We start from the raw sequence: 22,986 nt of genomic DNA on the forward strand, positions 1-22,986 counted from the left end.
CCCGTCACTATCATTATTACGTTTGTCATTTTATGTCTATTTTTAATTGCATTATCAATGCATACAAATTAAAAAGGTTCAGATCAGTTGGCAGGAGCAGAAAGTTTCCTCCTCTAACACTAGAGGGCAGTATTGTTACACTGCAAAGAGCCCAGAGCAGCCGGCCATCTTTCAGCTCGTCACTTGCAGGGTTGAAGTCCGCCTAATGGACTAAATCAAAACACAATGAGAAGGTAAGGGACATTATTTTCTCACAATACTTTAAATGCAGCAAGATGGAAAAGGCTATTCTTGAGGGATGAAGGGGTTTGCTAAATTTGTCTGAAATGTTTAATTTTTGAATCAATTAAAGTCCTTAGCTTGAACAATTGTGATTGTTTTTCAAGTGTTGGCTTTAGAAATCAAAGTTTTCAAGCATTTAAATCTGAGAGAAGCATATTGAAAGCACAAGTCCTTTCCACAAGCTCCACATTTCTGCACTAACATGTAGGAGCAGTTATGGGCAGTCTATTAGATGTCATTTTAAAAGGGGATACTGAAGGGAAAACACTTAAATCCATTTAGAAGCTGGGAATAAGTCATATATCAAACACAAACCACAGAGTGGAAATAAAACCCAGCTGAAGCCAAGTAGTCAGTGTCATCGATATATGCATGAAAGTCAAACTTTAAGGTGTCATCCCTGGTGGAAAAACATGCAGTGAACCAGTTTACCAAACGTATTCTGCCCTTTTTATTATACCAACACACAAAAATATATTCAATTGCACTTCTCTAATTCTTTTATTTCACAGAATGGCATGTAAATATGCGTAAGAAGAACATTACGGTCAAAACATTCCTTGTTACTCAGAGACACAAAGAGCGGTGAGATAAGATGGCAGAGTCTGTTGTTTCGATGACGACGGTGACTTGAGAGTGGAAGGAGCTGTTGAAAACATGACTGATCGAGGTAACAGGGACAGGATTCTGTGAGATCGAGACTAATCACGTTACAGTTTGTTTTGCCTCCAAACGCGAGTTACAGGGACGTTGTTGAACCTGCCGCTGCGGCTGCTCCTCATGCCCAGGTACTGCCTGAGCAGCTGGTTCACCCGTTTCTGATTGTTCCACTTGCGGGCAGATTTGCGGACACCTATGAAGCCACCGTAGCGCTTTTGAAGGGGCCTCATTGGTGAGCCAATAAGCTTTCTGTATCCATGGCGGCCCCTCTGAAATCCACCAAAGCGTTTGGATAAGGTGACGGCCTCTGAGGCATCGTCCTCTTCCGTTTCTCGCTGGCTGTCACTCTCCACGTTCCTCTCCTCCCTCGGCTTCCTGTCCTCACCCACCAGACTGAGATCCAGCAGACCCCGCAGGCCCTCCCCCTCCTCAGAGGATTCCAGCAGTGATGAGTCATACTGGACACTGCGCTGCTCAAAGGGTGCCTCATCCTGATCCCCCTCCTGGAAGTGCTCTTCAGCTGCCGATTGCAGCAGCTCACTGTCTGAGTTCAGGTCAACAGAGGTCAGCTCCAGCTCCCCTCCTGCTCTTTTTAAAAGAGCGCCTTCCTCAGGCGTTGAAGGGTGGTGTGATAGCTTTACGGCATGTTGACACAGCTTCCACGTGAACGAGGAGGAGACCCGACCCTCACACTCCAACAAACACACCTGCAGAGGGAGACGAAAGACCGACGTGTTAATTCGTTGGTTTCAAACATTCGTGTGACTAACCTCATGATTCAAAGGGAAGATCAAAAGTCCAAATATCAGGTCAGAATCCTGCAGCTGAAACTCTGGTAGTCATAAACACATAAACCTAGCTTCAGTTAAACATTAAGAACCAAATTCAAACCTTGTGATGAGCTTTCCCTGCCCTTGAGCCAGGCTGCCAAACGTCCTGGTGTCTCACCATGCCAACCCAATCAAAGGCACTGACAATGAAATTGAGTTACAGCTATGGTAGCAATGCCAATGACAGGTAGGCTCAAGGTTCCTTAGTAGCTACATCTTTTACTTTTCTTGAAAGTATAAATCCATGACAAAATCCCCCCCCAAAAAAGAAAGGGCGACCCTTCAGCATCCACATCAGATCTAAATATAATTTACACATCGACACACCAAAGGACATGAGAAGGGATTACGGTTCAGTGTGTCGTCCATGCAAGGAAAAGACATGTTGATATGTAGACAAGTTGGAATTAGACCCCCAGTCTTCTGATAAGGGGAAAAACTCAACATACCTCCAGTGTCAATAGGGTAGTGATGACACCAACAACAAGCAGAATCCAAAGAGCAATTAAACAATGTTTTGGAAAAAGTCAATCTGGGGTTTGATCCCCAGAACCTGCAGCTACATGTCCCCGGACAAGTTGAGTCTCATGCCAACATTTTTTAAAAATCTGATAGATGTTGTCCCAGAACTTAATGAAAGGTTTGTTTATGAATTTGATTGGTTAAAATAAAAAGTAGCTGGAGAGGTGCCAGACCACCTCTCAAGCACTGAAGAGGTGCCCTTGAGCAAGGCACTGAACCTCTACCAGCTCGGGGGGCACTTCCAGTGGAGGCAGCCACAACACCCTGACATCTCTTCATTAATGCATGTCCACAGGTCCTACTCTGTGTGTGTGTGTGTGTGTGTGTGTGTGTGTGTGTGTGTGTGTGTGTGTGTGTGTGTGTGTGTGTGTGTGTGTGTGTGTGTGTGTGTGTGTGTGTGTGTGTGTGTGTGTGAGATTCAGGTCTGTGTCTGTGAGAAGCATGTCTCTACAATAACAGAGTGTGAAACACAATTTCCCCCTCAGGGATTAAGAAAGTATATTAAATGTTTTTTTTAAAGAGAATTAATAATTATTATCAGGAGGACAATTTCAACCAGAATGACCTACTGTGCTTTTATTATCATGACAGCACGAGGAATCAAATTCAGGCGGTATTCAGTTTTTCACTTGTGTTATTTCACAAGCTAAGGCCAGGAACACACACATGCACAAACAGGCTCATATATGTGTCTTTCCTTAAGGGCACCTCAACAGTGATCAGGAAGTGAACTGGCACCTCTCCGGCATCAGACTGAGCACACGCTACTTATTGAATATTAAAAAATCAGTGAGCCATTGAAGCGACCGTTTGTGTGATCACAAATGTCAAGAGGACTCTCGGAGGTGTATCTCTGGTGCTGTGTGCACATTTATAGACTTATGGATTTGACATTCAGCAGACACAGCGTATCATGATTGTGAAGTCATGTGTCAGTCCTCATTAAGCCCAATGAGAGCTGATCGCTAAGCCATGTTTGGCCTTCGCTCTATAACTTGAAATATGAATAAACAAGAACTGCAGAGCGTCTTCCTGTGCATGTGTCACCTCACCCTTCATCACTCAAGAAGTTAGGATTGGGAAGGTCAAAAGCTCCTTTAAATCTAAACGAGTTTCGTATTTTAGGAGAAAAAAAAGAAAAGAAAGGTTAATAGTCGATGAAACATTTCTGCCTTATTAGTGAGCTGCCCGTGTTCACAAATCAAGAGCGTGTCAGAGTTTGCTGCACAGTTAGACCCAGGGTGACACAGCAGGCCCCGACTTGGATTGCAAATGTGCCACGAGAGTCGGTCGTTTGTTCCTGTGTGAAGTTTAGGGCTGATTTGGACGTCCATCATTTAATACATTTGACATTTCACTCTGCAAAGTGATTGGCAGCACAAAATTGGAAAAAAAAAATTATAAATGAGTTTGAAGGACAGCGAGTAAATGATGTCCTTTGCTGACAGAAATGATTTTTCTTCAGACTTGCTCTTTAACTTCTGACAGTGATTTTGATTATCAGAGAAAATAAATATATATATATTGTGTTTTTTAAATTGAACTTTTAATATATAATGAGTTTTGTCCGCGCTGACCTTCCTGTCCTCTCTGTTAGTGTCACACCTGAACAAACCTTCAGACACTCCTGGTGGAGACACAAGGGAAGGACGGTGATGAAGAACGTTTCAGCAGCAGTTTGAATGAAAACTTATTGTTTGAACTGCTTTAAAGAATAATATTTATGGTTTCTATTTTCTTGTGCTAACTCTATTTCTCTGTGTATTTAATGGTTCCTTAAGTGATCCCTTCATACTGACATTATTTTAAACCTCAGTACATCAGTTTGCCTTCAGACCGACTTTATATATAAAATAATAATCTACAGCTGCCAGGCCGTGTTTGTACACTGTAGATATACTTATTCGCTCTAAATCTTTCCTTTTCCTCCTTTTTTTAAACTCACGAGCTCACTGAGTTCAATTTCTGCTTGAGGTAAGAAGCAAATCCCATTTACTCGTCAAATCCCGCTCAAATGAGATAAATTGCATTGTTATCAGAAAACCTGCCCACATCAAGCGAACGAGAGAAGAGGGAGTTCCGCTGTGAATCTATCAACGGAAATTAATTATCCATCGTAAATGAAATGAGCACACCAGGGGATTCTCCACGTCAGATCAATGGAGCAATCTAGAGGAGTTTATGAGTGAGAGGCGTGTGTGTGTGTGTGTGTGTGTGTGTGTGTGTGTGTGCTTTAGAGGGCCGTAGGATAGAGATTCGTTCATATGGCTTCAAAGGGTTTGGGTTATTAGACTATTAAGTTGGCACTTTATTATAATGTTACGGGTTAAAAAAGGGCGTCATCCCCGGTTCACCTCTGATTGAGGAACTTTCAGTCAGTTGTTTAATGTGATCCTACAAAGAGTGTACTGTGTATGTACTGAACGTCCTCGATGAGAGGCTGTGGGTTCGAATCCGTCCCTCTGACCTTTGCTACATGTCTCACTGTCTCCTTCCAGCATTTCCCTTCAGTCTAAAAATATCCTTGATCTTACAAAGACATGGATACATTCACTGTTAAATATCATCAGGCTATTTTCTTCAGTTCATGCCTAAAAGAATATTTTAAAATTGGGTGGACAGAGCAGGGGTTTGCAAAAGTTACCCCATGAACTGGTGATGCCTTTCTTTATGCCATCCACAGGATACACATGGTTGTTGGCTGACAGCCATTTTGTTGCAGCAACCACCAGGTACTAAAAAACGTTGTTAGACAACCTTAACTACATGCAGAATTCATACTTGAACGAGGGGTCAATCAAACTCTTTCCTGTACATACCTACATTGTCGCTTCTTAACTGTGTAATCTAAAATGTTCACTTCAATGTATTTTTTTTTTCAGGTTTTAGTTTTTAGAGGTGACTGCATGTTGGGTGTATCTGTTAAGGAGGAAAAGACGCATGTCAGATCATGTGGCATTGTTTGTTAAACCCTTAAAGGTCACATATTATCCTCCTTTTCAAGTTTAACTAAGTCTCAGACATTTCAAAAACATGCCTGTGAAAGCTTTCGTTAAAAAGGCAGCCTGATCCTTTATTTTATTCAAGCGGCAACCTCCAGTGTTGAAAGATGAAGTCAATGCAGAAGAGCATAGTCCTGCAGTTCTTGGAGTCCGCTTGAGGCTGGCTCCAGGAACACAGGAAGTCACATACACACCCACACATTGTAAATTAACATGTTTACAGACTGGTACAAAAAAACAATATTAATCTGATTTGTAATTGTCATCATGGGCACACACTGTACAGGGCTTAATTTATTCATAAAGCCTCCCTTTTGATCTTATGAACGTTGTGTGGTATCCATTGTTAGGCGCGTAGCTGACATGATTGACAAGTGGGCATGATGTAACAGATTGTCAGGAGTCTTAAAATCCACCTCAGATCCCGCTCTTTACTAGTCGGGATGTTGATTGAAAGCTAGGCTGAGAGGCTGCGACCAATGAGACTCCAGAGGCCCCTGCAGTGTCAGATGGCTGACGTCAGGCTTTGCCCATTAATATTTAAAGTCTATGATTTAAGCATGCCTATAATATAAACCCCTTTATTTCAGCTTAGAAAAAGCTGTTTCTGTGTCTGTAGCTTTAAATGCAAATTAGCTGTTAATCCACGCCCCTTTGGTAAGGCTTGGATGGCTCAGACTTTCTTGCATCCTGCCCAATGATTTATTGTGAGAAGACAGACTCAGAGGGCAGAACAAACACCAAGCTGTGGGAGTGTCACCCACCTGGGGGAGGGGCTACTGCCCTTTGTGATGTCATAAAGGGAAAACTTTCGAATGGCATGTTTGAGCACACATGTTCTGAGAAGTGGAGCAGGCAAAAGATAGAGGATAGATTTTCATAATACTCAGAGAGTTTGCAGTCAGACAAGGGACACAAATCAGTGTTTGTAAAACACAATAAAGTGTATGTTGCATAATATGTGACCTTTAAGCGTAACTCAAGTCTGTCTTGTTTTTTTTTAGCCTGACAGAAGTGGGTAATGTCAAATGGCTCCTACAGGGGTTTAAAGAAAGGGTGGTATTTTACAGAAGAAAATATGCATGGGATGCTCTGGATTATGTAAATTTGACTGATAATAATAATAACTGTAGCACGGACAATTAGCAAAAATGTAAACAAAGGCTGGCATTTCCCTTTGAGATTAGCTTCACACAATGAATGTAGTCATTGGAATGGATGATGCTATAAAATGTTTAATGTGAAACGCTCCCATGTGAAGGTGTGTGTACTGATAAATCAATGCTTCCTGAGAGAGAGATAGAAACACCTTCACCTTGCACATGCTCCTGCAGTCTGGAGCAGGAAACAATGGAATTGCTTGGTGGATTCCATCTGTGGCTCGATGGGAAAGCCGCTAACACAATGAGGGGCTGATAAAATGTGTCAGTCACCGATGTAAGCCTGGGCTGATGATACTGAGCAGCAGTCAATTACAGAGTTCTATTACAACTCGCAAAAAGGTCCCAGCTGTCTTTCTCTGCATCATTATCAGCTAAATTAGCCGTCCCACAGCTATTCATGGACGCCCACAGACTATTTTTAACCGCTGTCGTGCCTTCCACTGTTTGGGAATGAGATTGGTGCTGCATTTAAGTTTTTGGTTTGTAGAGCTATCACATTTTTTTGGGTGCTGTGGGGAGTTTTAACATTGGCCACGAAGCGTCACACAGGTGCTTTACTTAATCATACAAATAATTTAATTCCTATTTAATTCAAACCCCATAAGGGAGAGTCACATTAACACTGACGTTATCCACTTGTCACTCTTTAAACAAGAGATTTCTTTGCTTGCATTCGTGATCCTCAACTACTCAACGTTTATTTTAAAGTGATGAGTGATTTAAATGTTCTTGTTATCTCAGAATAACAACGCTGGAATTTCTCAAGACTTTGATAAAATGACTAAGATGTACTTGTTATCTTGGAAAAAAGGGAATCAAATAAAATGTATAGATGTACGTCCACTTAGGGCTTTCATAATCAACCCCAACGTTCCCCCAGACAGTCTCTATTTCAAGTCAACGGACTAAATAACTTTGGCTCGGACAAAAGTCCTGATAAACTTTTAGTTGGCATTGCAGTTTTAGACTATAATTACATTTTTTTAAAGTTTATTTTGGAGCTTTTTGGGAATTATTGTAAAGATAGGATCGTCGATAGAGTTAGAAATCTGGAAGAGAGAAAGTGTAGAACGACATGCAGGAAAGGACCCACACACAGGTGGGATTTGAACACAGGTTTATACGACTATAGCCTCTGTTAACGGGGGCGTGTGTGCTAACCTCTCAGCTACCAGCGCCCCAAGAATGCAACTTTTAATCATAACATGCCACTAACTTATAAAAAAAATACAGTGTCAAATTGTGGTTATTTTATGCATTTCAATGACACATGGTGTCTTGATCCCCCGAACAAGACCTTTTACTCTACAACATATCATTACACAGATTTATTTTTTTGATATTGTTAAAAAAAACTCTTTCTGGAATCTGTTATTCACATGTTGTTTTGTTTTAAACCAAGAAGACAACAAAGACAACTGCGTTTTTGTTTTTACCTCAGCAAATAAATCCCCAATTTAGCAAAGAAATTATTTCTAAACTGTGTTTCGATACCTATTTCAAAAATAAAAACTAATAGTGACAACAAAAGTCCCATTGTCCCTCTCTATATATAACTTGGACATGAACAGACAGAAACTGTCCAAAATGCATTTTCATCATCTGCCCTGTGATAAAAACAAGAATTCTCCGACAATCATGACAACAAACACCTTTATCAGGATGTTGAGGGCTTGGGGCAGCTGTACCCACACTGACACACTATAGTGTTGATAAGCATTATTGGAGGCTCTTATCTGCAGTGACTCTAACAGGGACAAACACACACACACACACTCACCATGGTGTTGAAGGCTTGCTGCAGCTGCTGCTGCTGCATTAGCAGACCACACGCTACACATTCCCCCTGGCAGTCACTGCGTCCAGGAGAGAAGAGACTTGCCAGCAGCACCACCAGGTACCAGAGAGGGATCTTCATCGCTCAGCACAGCCAGGCAGGCGGGGGGAAAAACCAGAGCCAAGCAGGTCGAAGAGCTGATACAACAACAACGGTCAGCAATTGGAGAAGCAAATCAAAAAAGCCTCTGAGATGTGGGTCCAGCCTGCAGGGTGAGAGCAGACAAAGTGACAGAAACGTTTAGTTATTCTCATGTCAAAGAGCTCGACAGCTTCATTTCAGACATCAGCCACAATGTTGATCCATAAAGATGCTTCTGCCAACAACAGGTGGTTGGCATTGCAGTTGTGCCGTAGGGAGAGCAACACCTGGGCATGAGTGCAGAAAGCAGTCCCATAGTCTGGTCATTGATGGAGTTCATGCAGTAGGATTTTGAGATTTGAGACATCGCTTTTCATTTTTGTTTATTGAATTGTTTTTAACTTCTGCATAGTCACTTGGTTCGGGCTACGCAGCATTTGGGAATCTCAATAGAATGTAGAGTGTTATTAAAATGTGGGAAAATCGCAGGTTTGTCTCTATGACCGAAGGGAGTGTCCAGACTTTTTTAAGCGGGGTGCCCCAGGCTCACCTGGCTCCCACTGAATTATTCAGTGGTGGCCTGGCAATTGTGTGCACGCCATAAATTATATTTTTGGACCCTTTCTATCCCCACAAATGATGTGGACACACAGCAAACACAATTTGGAAACATATACTGTATATATCTAACTGATTTTTCAGGGACTCAAAAAGAACAATTTCAAGTAGAAAGTTGCATATATGCAACTGAAGGTACAACTATTAGCCTGTTGATTGTCCCTAAGTCCCGCCTCTAATTCGATAAAGAGCCTATTATAGATTTGGATTTTGGGGTGACACCTGGGGTGGCTAATAGGATTTCAAGGTGTCCAATGCCACCTGGACATGCCCCTGCTCTGAACTATCATCACTATCCTTTGTCTAAGGAGTTTAGTCTGACCGCAGTCAGCCGGCACATGTATGACAAAGAGGCTGAGAAATGAATTTGTCCCAGCTGCCCTCAACTTTAAAATAAGTATTGTGTTGCTTTTTAACCGTTGTATTTATTGTCCATTAGACTTTTATTTCTTAGTGTCTTTCTTATGTTGTGTGCTGATTGCTTTATTTACAGTATCTTTTTACTGCTGACTGCAAAACAAATTGTCCTCTCACAGAGATAGTAAAGAAAACCTTGATCTTTGTATAATGTTCCTCATTGGATATGCTATGTATCATTTAAAGCCACAATATAAGGTTTACAGAACGACATTCAGATTGTTAATGTACAGAGAGAGTGCATTAGTGTGTTTGAATAAAACCTGCAAAAGACTTTAGGAGAAGAGGTGTTTCTCTTTGACACCAAACGTTAAAACTATTATGAAGCGGAGGGGTGAGTAAACTTCAGATCATCATTTGGTCTCTGACGCCAGCTGCACATCTGTGATCAGGTGTGCAGGGTTTGTTTCTTGACCTCAACTCCCTGACACCAATCAATTGTCACTCACTGATATATCATCCAATAACAAAGATAACAAAGAAGATCCACTCAGGACATCACAGACTGCCTTTGTCTCACCAGACACATGGGCTGCAGCCTCTGCAGGTTTATAAGCCAAGACCATGTCTAACATGATCCAAGGTTTTTTTTTTCTCTCCTTTATTTTGTGCTTGAGTTTAGGAAAATCCTTTTTTTTTTAAAGTATGAAATACTTATTTGTACTTGTACTATTTGAAACAATTATGATGCCTTTTTCTTGCTGAATTATTTATGTACAGATTTGACTTAAACAAAATGAAGGGGGGTTCCCCCTGTAGGGCTGCTTGGTGGGGCAACAGTTCTGCATATAAAGACATGGCTGAGAAAGGTGTCTGTTTTCTGCATTGAAACAGTCCAAGTATAAATGACAAAATTGAACATAAAAATGTGAGACTATCCACTGCCATCAATCCTTATCTGAAGGAGAAAATAAAGATTCATGTTTTTACAGGTTTGCTCATGATGAAAGTATCCCAGTGTGGAGATTGCAAGTGAATGAAAATGTTAAACACCTCAGACTGAATGTTGTATTGATGGGTGCACTGAAGTAAACAAACAAACAAGTACAAACTACAGCACTGTGACCATTTCCACTTTAGCACATTACCACTGTTCATCAATAGCTGATGAAACAGGTCATCTGTGACTCGGGTCCTTTGAAAAAATACATAAACGGCTTTATGGGAAATCATTAAAGCAACATGTTTGTTTGCCTTGCTGAGTTTGCCAGCATGCTGATAAAGCCATTTTCATTTTGGTGATATTCTCCCTAGGTGCCCCTTACTTAGCTAATTGAACCAAATGAGTAAACTCGTCCCCGGATACACTCCAGCACAACAAAGATGAGGCTTTCACACATTATTATTTTACTAAAGTGTGTTGATAGGACCAGGCATTTGGGTTCACTGTGAGCCTTTTTTCCATCCCTATTGAATAGCAGTAATGTCTGTCATAATATTCATGAGCACAGTAGATGTCCGTGCGGTGCCTCCACACACTCACAAGATCATATTAGACTATTGTGAGTTGGGCTTTTAGCAAAACAAAAAGTTGACAGTTTCAGAGAACCTGAAGTTCAACACATTTTCAGTGTGAACTAAATGATCTTTTCAAAACTTTTATATTTGATTTGCAGAAACAGTGTGGTCGCTGTTTTCTTGGTTTATTTAATATCTCCTGTACCTCCTGTGTAACAGCATGTTACTATTTAAAGAGCACAAGTGAACGTCAATCTTTCATATCCCAAACAGATGCAGAGAAATGAGTCCATGCACTAATCCTAACCAGGTTAGACTACTGTAACACTCTGTGCGCCTGGCGATCCAAACAGTCTGAGACAACTTCAGCTCACTCAAAAAATCAGCAGCCAGAGTCCTGACAAGAATGTGTGATATTACTCCCGTCTTCGAGACACTCCATTGACTCCCCGTCCTCTCTGGAACAAACTACCTGCTGACCTGAGGTCCATCACCGCTGTCGCCACTTAAATCTAAACTCAAAACCGATTTTCCCAAGCATACTGATAGTTACTGTGTCTGTGTGCGTGTGCGTGTGCGTGTGTGTGTGTGTGTGCATTTTAAACACACACACACACTCTGGCGTATAAAGCAGGTATCAGAATAATGTATGAATCAGTATTAATTAATTGAATTCATACACATGTATTTGCCTCCAATGATGCAGCAGGAGTGTCTTGCAGGCTGCAGGTGTTGGGAATCAAACCCCCAACCTTCTGTTTGAGAGACTACCGACTCTATAATGAGCCACAGCCAAATGTGGGCTCCAGTTATCACTCGTGTCATTGGCTGTATTGCCTGATGTGGATTGGTTGTGTTTTTTTTAAATTAGATTTCAGTATTTTATTCATGATTGTTAAAAAAAAAAAAAAGTGTTTCTTGTATTCCTGTGTTTTTAATCCTCAATGTCAAGCACATTGACCTGTCATGAAAAGTGCTTTATTAAGAAACTTGGTATTCTCCTCTGTTTTTATTGTATTTTTAGTACATGTGTTTTAAAGGATGGCATGACATGAGAGGCACAAGATGAGACATTTAACATTGTAAGAAACTTTTAATCAAAGCTGCTTAAGAGTACAAACCTCTAATTGAGCTCGGTTGCATTTATTCATTTATTTTAACCGGCACTTTGGATTTTTAAATCGATGATTCACTGAGCTGCATGGTCTTGGCTAAGACGAACAAATTAATTGTAAAGTTTATCAAAACATCACCTGCTGCCTTCTCCTTTTTAAACAGAGGCCATTTTTGTTCCCAATAAATATTTGACAAGGTTATTAAGTGTTAATAGGCCGCACCATCGAGCTGCAGCATCGAGGTGTTTATCAGAGATGTTGGTTATAATGATTTGAATCTGACACTGTTGACTTATGAAATGCTCTAATCTGTTTGCACACCTCTTGAGCTTATATGGCATAAACCCTTTACTACCGCTTACTATGGGAAGCTTTCACACGGGAAAGAATGGGTTCAGATGTGTGTGTCTGATTGATGGGAAATAGCATGATCCTCATAATGCATTGCTTAAAATAGATTCAGTGTAGTAAAAGAGACGTTTTAATGAAATATGCTTTTCAGTTGCATTATGGAAAATGGAGGTCAGTGTTTTAAAAGTTTAAAGCTTCACTGGAAAGTACACTCCCAAAATCGCTTCCTCTTCTACTTCAATTTTCACAATTCTTTTTTTCAATACGTCTTATTTGAGACACAAACTATAGAAGTGCACCACTAAATTGCTGGAGTGCACATTTAATTGAACGGTGGTCTCTCAAGAGCAGGGGAGGATATCATATGTTACCTGTGAGAGCATCCAGGATATATTGAGGTCAAGTGGAATGTTTTGTTTGGTTCTTAAAAACGATAAATGAAAAAGCATTTGGCTGTCAAGAGTTTTCTCTCTTTTGGACAAATATCCTTTAAGAGTCACCTCATTCAATGTAAGAAGATGAACCAACTAATTTGGATAAGATCAGTCTTGATAAGGTTGCCAGTTATCAGCATAGATTGTAATTATTAATTCACGAAGCCTGGGTGACGTCAGCCATCTGTTACTGCAGTGGGATCTGGAGGCTCCGCCATGATGGAAATCATCATTTCTCAATCTAACCAGTCAACCTGAAGACAGGCGGAGATTTAGAGCTGAGGCGGGTTTTAAGCCTCCAAACAAACGTTACATCTCGCCCACCTGTCAATCATATCAGTTACACACTCAACTATGGTAAACACATATCATTCATGAAATCAAAACATCTACCCCCATAGAGTGTGTGCCTGTGACGACATTCAGACCAGAATCATTTTTGTACCAGGCTGTAAAATGTCAATTTATACTGGAAACCCTTTTCTTGCCTGTTGTGTGAACGTGACTTGCTGGGCTCCTGCAGCCAGCGTCACGTGGACTCTCAGAACTTCAATATTTTCCACTTCCTCATCAGCTTAATTTTTACAACACCGGAGGTTACCGCTTGCCTGTGATGAGTTGTAGGACTTCGATTTGTAGTCTTTCAAAGGGTTTTTCAAACAAACAGGAAGCGATCAAAACACACGTGGTTACTTTTGAACATGTAATTCGCCGCTATCTCTCCAAGATTGTGTAGTATCCAAAGTCCTCTCAAAATACATTGAGACAATATCGATTTCATCATTAGCAATAAGTATTGCATTACCGCCTGAGAAGCATACTCGTTAATTTGACCAAATGTCCCTGTGGAGTCAGTGAGGCAGGTTTTGAGTTATCATGTCTGGATGACATGTTTAGAATTCATTCTTGTGCATTGGTTGTCAGACTCTTCTATGTGGTTTAACAAATGGACCTGTCATTCTTTACCATGACAACAACAAGGGAAGACTCTTCCAAACTTCTTCAAATCTCAACTTTAAAGTATGTGTGACTCACTTTAAAGAAGAAACAAGTAACTCTTCTCTCTGCTCTGTTTCAGTAATGACAAAGCTTTTGGTCTTGGTATTGCCACTTGTACATTTTAGCCCTCATTGCTTATATATTGGCTTACTCTTCCAGCCATCTCTCACATAAACAACAATTTGTTTGTGCTCTATCTGACAGAGCAGACAGTTAATGGTCACAGTGGACGTATATATGATGCACTGTACATGGATAACATGATGATCACCGATAAAAGGAGGCTCCGTCGTACACAAAGATGGATTCATCCAGGGACTGTCGACTCATTACAGGAAGTCTTATTCAAAAATAGATCTTTTTCATTTACTAATAAAAACATCCTTGCCCCTCCAAATGATGCTGGTGAAAGAAAAAAGAAAATGGATTATATAGTGAAGGACCGAATGGCTCTCTCCCTTTAGATGAGTCGTTCCATCTTGCACAAATGAATGCTTTTACCCAGTTCTTTCCAAACCAAATAGATTGTTTGTGCTTCCATTAGAGTTAACTAAGACCCTGAACATCTTTCAAAGGGTTGTTCAAACAAACAGGAAGCAATCAAAACTTTCCTAAAAGGACCCTCGCCTCTTCTATTTGTTTTTTTGAGTAAACGTCTGAGTCAGAAATTGCAAAAGAGTAATAATAGCTTTGTAAAATGTATGTGTGCTTTAATTGGAGTGGGGGGGATGAGGGGGTGGGCAAAAAGGGGATGTTATGTAGTCTGACATTTTTTAAGAGGGTATTTAACTATTAGTAAGGGAATATTCCAAAAAGGTAACTCAACGGCTAAGGTTTTATTTTAAATTCAACTAATTGTATTTTCACGATGATGGGTAAAATATCCTATTTTAAATCATTAAACTTTTTCATTTGGTAACAACAACGGAGTCTGGAGAAGACTAAGACCAGGAGCCCAGAGACATTTGACAATGTGCTGCAGTTTTATTTGTATTCTGGAGATTAAAACAAAAATATAAAGCTGCTTGAAAATGTTCATGTAAAAGTGGGCGTGGCGTGGTCCACCAAGGAGTGGATTATTTGCAAAACAAATCTTTGCAATGGATCAGAATCCTAAAGTTCCCCAGTTTGACCCCTCCCAAGCTACCAAGCAGAGGTGAACATTTTTGATATCTCACCCATAAGGTTCTGGGTATACTCGACTTTGAGCGGCTCTCAAAGATTTTCCTACAGGAGTTAGATTTGAATCGTTTTATGTGTGTTATAAGACAACTTTATGAACACATTTGTGAAGAAATTTCTTGGTCATTTGTTCCTAGATTGGCAAAATAAAATTCCCTCGCTATATTTCATTTACAAGATGACTTTTATTTGTTAAAACATCAAACAGCAATGCATTTTTTAACAAGTTGAAGAAAACGAGACAAAAGCATTCTAGTCAAGACCTTCAAAAAGATCGATCTCAAGTATCACAACAGGTTGTGAGTGAGGTTTATCAGTGTAGCTAGCGGTGGGATAAATTAGCATTAGCAGCTCTAATGAAGGATGGAGAAAGGGCCAAGGTGTCATGAAATTTGAGTTGACGAGAAGAAAAGCTCTATGTTCATCTCTGACAAAGCTCTTACTCCCTCTATCTCATCCATTAGCGTCTGCATGGAGCTGAAAAACACAAAGGAGTCTGCTAATGCATAGATAACCCAGGGGTCTCTCTCTGTCTCTGCCTTTCCTTCTTGCACCCTCTTATGCATCCACTGTCCTCCTCTTCTTGTTGCTCCATTCTTCTTAGTCTGAACACTCCCTTTTCTTTCTCCACTTGTCACCCACTGTTTCTTCTCCAATAAAATGTTGGGGGGCTACGGCTGAGATCCGTCATCTTTAATAGCATATGGCAGAGGATTCCAGTTTTCTTCCTGATGTTAACTCCTCTTTATTAAGTGTGAACTAGAACCAGGGGCCACTAAAGATGGATGGTGTGAGGGTGTCACTTAATAGCAAGGTGAAATGATTTAAATTCTCATTCTATTACATCCCAGGGTTCATTAAAGGTGCATGATTAATTCTTTATAACCCAAGAAGAATGATGAGTGTTTTATCACCAGACTCTCTAATCGCTTGTTGGAAAAGTGTTGAACTGAGATAATTGACCAGAAAAGTAATGTTAGGAGTAGAAGTGAAAGGAGAGGGGAGAAAAACGACAACAGGCCTCACACAACGCCGTTTGTAGTTCATAGGTTTTTCAAGTTTGGGTTGAAATTTTGAATCCAACGCAGAAGAGCAAAACCCGGCCGTTCATCGAGTAACCCTGAAGCACCAGAAGTCCCCTTCACAACCATTCAAATATTCTACAGCAGATATTAACATGTTGAAATGAAATAGGTCTGATTAGCTCATATCTCGCACACACAATACAGGGGACCGTATAAAGACAAAACTGACCTCAAATTATATATGTTTAAAAAAAGACACGTGTGGACTGGGCCAAGCAGCGACTATGTCTCGGCTCAGTCGGATGTGCTTCAAAAAGGTTAGAAAATTGTAACAGCATTGAAACAAATGTCAAGATCCTCATCTGTATCTGTATCTGTTATGCACACCTTCTTTTCTCCAGCGACTAATGAAGAAGCTAAGAGAAAAAAAAGGGTCCCTGGCAAAAAGGCTTATTGCAGTGACAACACAGGCATGAAGAGGCTGCTGCAGAGTGCGTCCCAGCAGGTGGTATTGGTGAATATTTCCTGGGATGATTATCTTCAAAGGCCCTGGGAGTCAGGATTATTCTATCAAGACAGTTATTTGCTACGCATATTAAAAGTTAGATGTTGATCCTAGTTACACTTCCACATAAAGTCGAGCTTTGCTCTATGATCAATGCTCGCCCAGCGCTATATCCACTGCTTCTATTCCAACGGCCTACTGCAGGACCTCTCTCTTTTTATAAAAGGTTTATTCTTTGGGCTTTTGATGGCTTATTTTTATGATAGAACAATAGATAGATAGAACAGAGAGAAATTGGGGAGACAGAGAGAATGGGTAATGACATGCAGGAAAGAAGCCACAGGTGAGATTTGAACCCGGGCCGCCCACTTAGAGGAATACAGTCTCTGTAAATGAAGCAGACGCACCAACCACTCGGCCCCAAGAAGATCGCTTTTTTTTTTTTTTTTTAACTAATTTTATCTTTTTACATATCAACAAGTGATTTGATTCTTGGTGGCTGAAGTGATGGATATACAGCAGTGACTGGAAGAATGGCAAACTTATACTTCTCATCATTTATCTGAAAACCCAATTTTTCACTCTCTTTTTCCAAATCAGCTTTCTGTGGTGTCTGTCATGTCCTACTCCATCATTAAATGGTTACAGGATGACGACCTGTCTGGAGCACAATGCTTAAAGCTGTAAGAATGGATTGACTCGAACTCTTTGCAGCTCTCGACAAAATATAATCTAAAAAAAAGAGGTTATTTGGATCAATGTCTGCTCACAAAAAATATTTTTATATCAGTTCCACGTGAATGCAGTTATTACTTATCAACCTTTAATATGTGACGTAGAAGGCATTATCCTTATACTGAGCTTAACCAGTTTAGTGGTTACCACACCTCCTGCAACATGGCAATAATGGCCATTATGCAGTGTCTCAGTGTCTCACAATATATATGATACTGTCAGTCATAGATCACTGACTGCCTGCAGTTTGACAGTTTAAAACCCTAAAATGTGGCTATCACATTTCTAAAAAAGGTTTATATTTCCACTTCATTGGAGTTGGACATGGAATTTATTTATCAGGATGTCCAGCTGCCAAACTCCAGATGTCAGAACACCTGAGCTAATGAAATGTTAAGTCTCCTTGAGGTTAAAACCAGAGCGAGGGCTCAGAGCAAAGCGCTAAACAAGCAGCAATGACTGGTGCTTTAGTGATTTCAGTTATTTTACTCAGCCCTGAGTCCTCAGGCGGTAAGGCTGTCATCTTATTTATTTGAGGATACGTCTCAGGGCTCCGATGGATCTGCTCTGACATTGAATACATTCATCAGTTTTTTAAGTATTTGACCATAGTCCTGTTAAGATTAAGGACAATTAAATCACAGCCACAGGATTGTTTCTCGATCAGCATTTCAAACCCAACCAGAGCAGCGAAAGTCAAAGGATTGAGAGGACCACGCTTACATCTTATGTTTCTTAAACTGCATCCAACACTTGCATCCTTTCCTTGCGTCTTTCTTCCTCCCACTAGAGACGCATGGAGAGACGCAAGGATATCCAAGGGAAGGAGAGAGGGAACTGAGTCACAGCTCAAAAGAAGGTGCAGTCCTACCCTTCCTGTCAAAAGGATCCTGAAGTATCTGATCTGAGAGGAAATGTCTAATGTGATTAAGGCTGGTCTGCCAGCACTCTACCAGATTCCTTGATAACGCCATTTAACTGCTCTCTTGTTGCAGCTAAGGTTAGAAGGTATCAAGAGGTGCAGTGATTGCATGGTGTCATCATCACACGTTCATTTTATGGATCATAAAGGGGACAGTGTTAAGAGTTGATCCCATTGGGTCCAAGAGTAGAATGTATAAGCTGCTGAATTTAAGCATATCAAGATTATCAGACACTGTGCACTCAAATGGAATAAAAGAAACTTTTTTTTACCACTTCAAACTTTAAAAAATGTCTTTGTCGTATTGTTATCATATCTGCTGGAAGAATCATTATTCATGCTTCTTGATAAGTATGTGCCTTTAGGGAATCTTATCTTATGCAGCGTGTAGCGCACGCAATCTTCTTTATCTTCCTCGTATCCCGCATAAGCTATAACACTCACACGCACATTAGTACAAATATTTAGAGGCGATATGATTCTCTTTAAACTCATAGTCAGTTCATTTCCAGACACCATCATATCAGATCAATTGAGCATATCATTACTATTGTTTCCATCAATTGTAGATGTAGGGTTTCTTTTAATTGGGAACACATTTGCACCGGAGGGCGTATACTCAACTGGCTGACATCTCCAGTGCAATCATTCCCAGCGTCTGATGTGTCCCTCATAGGGGAGAAACCATACCAACAATCATATCCTTTAGTTCCCACAAAGCTGTGTTAATAGACCCCAAAACTACCTCATGTTCTGTGTGCTGCTGTGCATCTTAAATTAGAGCACAGTGAGAGAGAGTGCAGACACATTGACTCTCCCTGTGGCTGATAACCAGTCATAAAGTGTGGGAGTCTGTGGGCGCTGCTTTAAAGTATGGAGGATGGACCATCTTTGAGATTAAACAGAAGTGCATTCACTTGACACTTTGTTGCATTGCCAGTCCCCACAGAAACAAGGGGAGTTAAGGTTGTTTGGCCCCAAACAAAAAGGACAAAAAGGACTAACATGTGCAACAGTGTTTCATTATGCTTAAATCAAGCCAAACTAACAAAATCAAAATGGTCAAAATAGCATGAATATCAAAAATCTCTTCTCAAAGCTCAGGAGAAAGGTTTCAGATTTTAACCCAAGAAGGAAAAATGCCCTTAATGATGCCCTCACTCCTGCAGTGTTTCACTCTGCATGGCTGAAATCCTGCAGAGTGTTCGTCAGCTGACGTGGTGTCATCGTTGATCTAGTTGCTGTTAAGCTGCGTTGACACCTGCACTAATCCATTGGACATGGAGTCAGAGGAATGCAATCTAGCAGAGCCAGGCGAGCTCCCCACTTTTATCAAGGTGAGGACAGTGACGCTGGAGAATGTGATGAGGTGCAAAATACTGGAGCAGGGGAGGGCAGCAGATGTGAGTATAGCGAGACACTTTGCTACTCTACGTCTATGATCCTCTAAAACACAACAAGCTTTGTGAATATCCACAGTAAGGCCAAAAATCCTGTTAATGGTGCAACGGATTTTCAATTTGTATAGACACAGAAGCAATCATGAGAGGGTTGTTTTTAATTTTTTTTATCTTATTTGCCAAGACTGCTGATGACGTACCAGGAAAAAAGGATAAACAAATAATTGCAAGCCTAATTGTGACTTAATTTGCCATAACATGTTAGATATTAATAAATACTGATTGGCTACAGATTACAGACTGTTTCTAAATCAAACATCATATCATTTTGATTTATTTTGAAAAACAAGCACATCCACCTGACAGCGCTTTAACTCCATGCCACAAAGAAGGATTTTATTCAAGCTAAACATTTTTACACCGAATTATTAGAAATTATTTGAATTTAGAAGAGAAGAAACATTTCTTACAACCTAATTTACTTTGATACGTTGGTCAGATTAAATACAATATTGGACTGTGTCCTGTAAAAAAATTTTATTAAACATTTCTCTCATCTGTCTGCCAATGGCACATTAACCACCCATTTTCTCCCGTGTCTATGCCAGTATCCTCTTTACTGATAATGGGAAAAGATTATGCACATTCATTACCATTATCATCAAAATCATCATCATTATCACGCGCTTAGCATAATAACAGCGCTCAACTGATTCACTTCTCCAGCTCTTTTCCCCCCACTTGTTTCGGGACGACACTAAAGCTTCTCTCAGAAGAATAAAACAGCTTTTGCCAAAGTCTCTTTGTCGTTTCATTGCTGTGCATTTAACTTGACTTTTAGTTTTTCATGATCAATTAATGAAGCAAAGTATTTTTTTTTAAATCCTTCTTTTGGAGTGGCATTCACTGACAAAAAATATAATTCAGCCTAAATGGGAATGTTTTTTTATCTCCTTATTTCGCTTGCTTCATCTGATATCAGAGGTTGTATTAATTCATATATGATCTATTTAGAATATGCTTGACTTGCTTTGTATAAAAGTCAGGCAGCCTTTAATGCAGCTGAGTGAGTAAGTGCTTTTTCAGCTTGATCCGTGACTTTCTCTCTTGTTAATTAAGTAGTAATCAGGTGCGAGGGGAACACTGCTGACGGTGACTGTTGTACCTTAAGATCCTCAGGGTGACAAACAATGTAAATGGGAAAAGAATATTTCTCTAGGATCTCCTGAGGTCAAATTAAAATAAAAAAAAAAACCCAGATCCACAAACAGATAAATCACAAATGATGGACTCTGAGTGGTTGTCCTTGTGCAGCAGTATTCTCCCAGGATCTATTAGACACTGCTTTGTGCATAGAGGAGACAACAAGTACTTTCCTGATGAACTGATTTCACGTCTCTAAACAAGTGTCGTCCCTCTGCTTTTATCCATGTAACAGCACAATCCCCACATGCAGGTATGGGAACACACTCATACATCACTCAAAGGTAAAAAGTGCAACTTGAGTTCTTTCTTACCTGTGTCTGTGACGTAGAAAATTCACTCAGAGTCCTCCTTCTGCGTCTTAATGAGAGTTTGGTGGCTCAGCTCGTATCCTTAGGCTAAGGGTTTCAACAACTGAATGCATGCCTCCTCTGAGGCTTCTTATAATGGCAACACCCCTTCCCTCCTGGCTCAGCCCTCCAGATCTCACCCCCCCTCCCTTCTCCAGTATATCACCATTCACATCATAGAGGAGAGCTAGAGAGAGGGTGGATTCCCCCATTCTGTTACGCACTAACCTCCGAACAGAGACACACAAAGCGTGGCCTGCAATGACGTAGGAGGCATCGCCTACGCCACCAGTTTCGTCTTCACTGAGCCAACTAATGGGGCTCAAAAAATATGCATCATCCACAGTGAGATTGATCCAGAATTCCTGTGTCTAAGGTGTCCATAAAACCCTCAACCTCAACACCGACCTGCTGCCAAGGTCAAGAAGACAATAACGCCTCAAATGAGATTTTTTACTCAAGAAGTGAAAGTTGTGTACAATGGAGGAAAAGCAGTGCCATGGAGAAGATCATGGATCGATAGGGTTTTCAGTAATGGGACAGAGGGGGGGGAAAAACAAGCCTTTTTTTATGGTGGTTATGACACACCTGAATAAGAGAGTTTTTTTCTTCTTAGCGAAAGAAAGACTGAACTATAGAGAAAGCACCAAGCCCGAGTCTGCTGCCGGGATGTTAGCATGAGTCATGCATGAAATTCAGGGAGGAAAACAAGACCTGCCTAAAGGTCCTGAGAGCTTTCTCAGTAGGAAACATCCTATGATACATATTGGTTGATATCTAGAGTTCATGAGATCATGGAAATATGTTATTTACCTATCTATCTTTTTTCCAGCACAAACACTGACTGACTCACAAAGTATTAATGGAAGGTGCTTGCTTGCCCAAATTGGGGTCATTGTCTTAACTAAAGGACATTTGAGCAAACGTTTTCCTGGATAAAGAAGTAGGTGAACTCTCACTGCTTTTTATTTGTATGAGTTCATTTTGCTTGGTAACTTGGCAAAGGTAGAACAAGGACATATCCAAACCTTTAGCTTCCAGTTGAGTCAAGTCATTTCGTAGCATTCATGGAAGCGTTGGTAACTAAACAGTTCATTTAGGAGCTTAAATAGAAAAAAACCTTTTAACATCCATTTCATAAGACGAGTGCGCAGGAGATCAATGTGTCCATCAAAAACTTAAAAGATAAACTCCCACACACTGCCTAACTCGCAAACAAACATTTATTGATCCAAGACAAGTCGTACCATTCATGGAAATACTGCTGACAAAATGGTTCATTCAGAAGCCAAAGAATCGGCATTTGTCCTTTCGAAGTTAATATAGACACAAAAAACATACCTAAAGTGGGTGAATATTGAAGCTTCTTCAAGGTTTAAATTATGTGATTAACCAATATCAGATACATCAACTTCATTATTCTGCACTGCATGGGAATGTTTTTAGACCATTTTGTCACACACAAGGACACCTTAATATCCACAGTTTAAACCGCATGATGCATTAAAAAGAATGCAATGTCATCTTAATATAAACAAGTGCACACGTTCACAAACATTAAATATCAATATATAAAAACAAATCAACTTGTGTGAAAGTGCAGAAGTGGAATTAAAAAGTGTTATTAAATAAGCAGCTCTTTGCTTAAAATAAGTACTGTACCTTTTAACTTCAAATATATAACTGTACTGTTGTGTTGTATGTTTCGACATGACATTAAACATTATGCAGGTTTAAACTTGTCTGTGTCTGAAATCACTCACTATTCGCTACATAATGCGCCGAATAGTGAGCACGCCATTTTTGAATCTGTGTCCAAATGATGAGTGAGCTTAACTAAACCCTATAGTCCACTCATTGTATCCCATAATGCATTGTGAAAAGTAGCGTACAGC

At 40.3% G+C, this 22,986-nt stretch overlaps 1 protein-coding gene across 1 annotated transcript; it reads right to left on the bottom strand.

The window, feature by feature from the left end:
* Positions 1-276: 276 nt before the first annotated feature.
* pnocb (prepronociceptin b) lies at positions 277-21,157 on the bottom strand. The gene is made up of 3 exons (XM_079343045.1): positions 21,056-21,157; positions 8,240-8,501; positions 277-1,649 (listed from the first exon to the last, which is right to left on the bottom strand). Exons 2-3 carry the CDS (start codon positions 8,375-8,377, stop codon positions 993-995), a joined length of 795 nt encoding a protein of 264 aa, XP_079199171.1. The 5' UTR covers positions 8,378-8,501; positions 21,056-21,157; the 3' UTR covers positions 277-992.
* Between the last annotated feature and the right edge of the window lie 1,829 nt (positions 21,158-22,986).

This window comes from Symphodus melops (genome assembly GCF_947650265.1).
Source record: "Symphodus melops genome assembly, chromosome: 1".
Classification (NCBI taxonomy): Eukaryota; Metazoa; Chordata; class Actinopteri; order Labriformes; family Labridae; genus Symphodus; species Symphodus melops.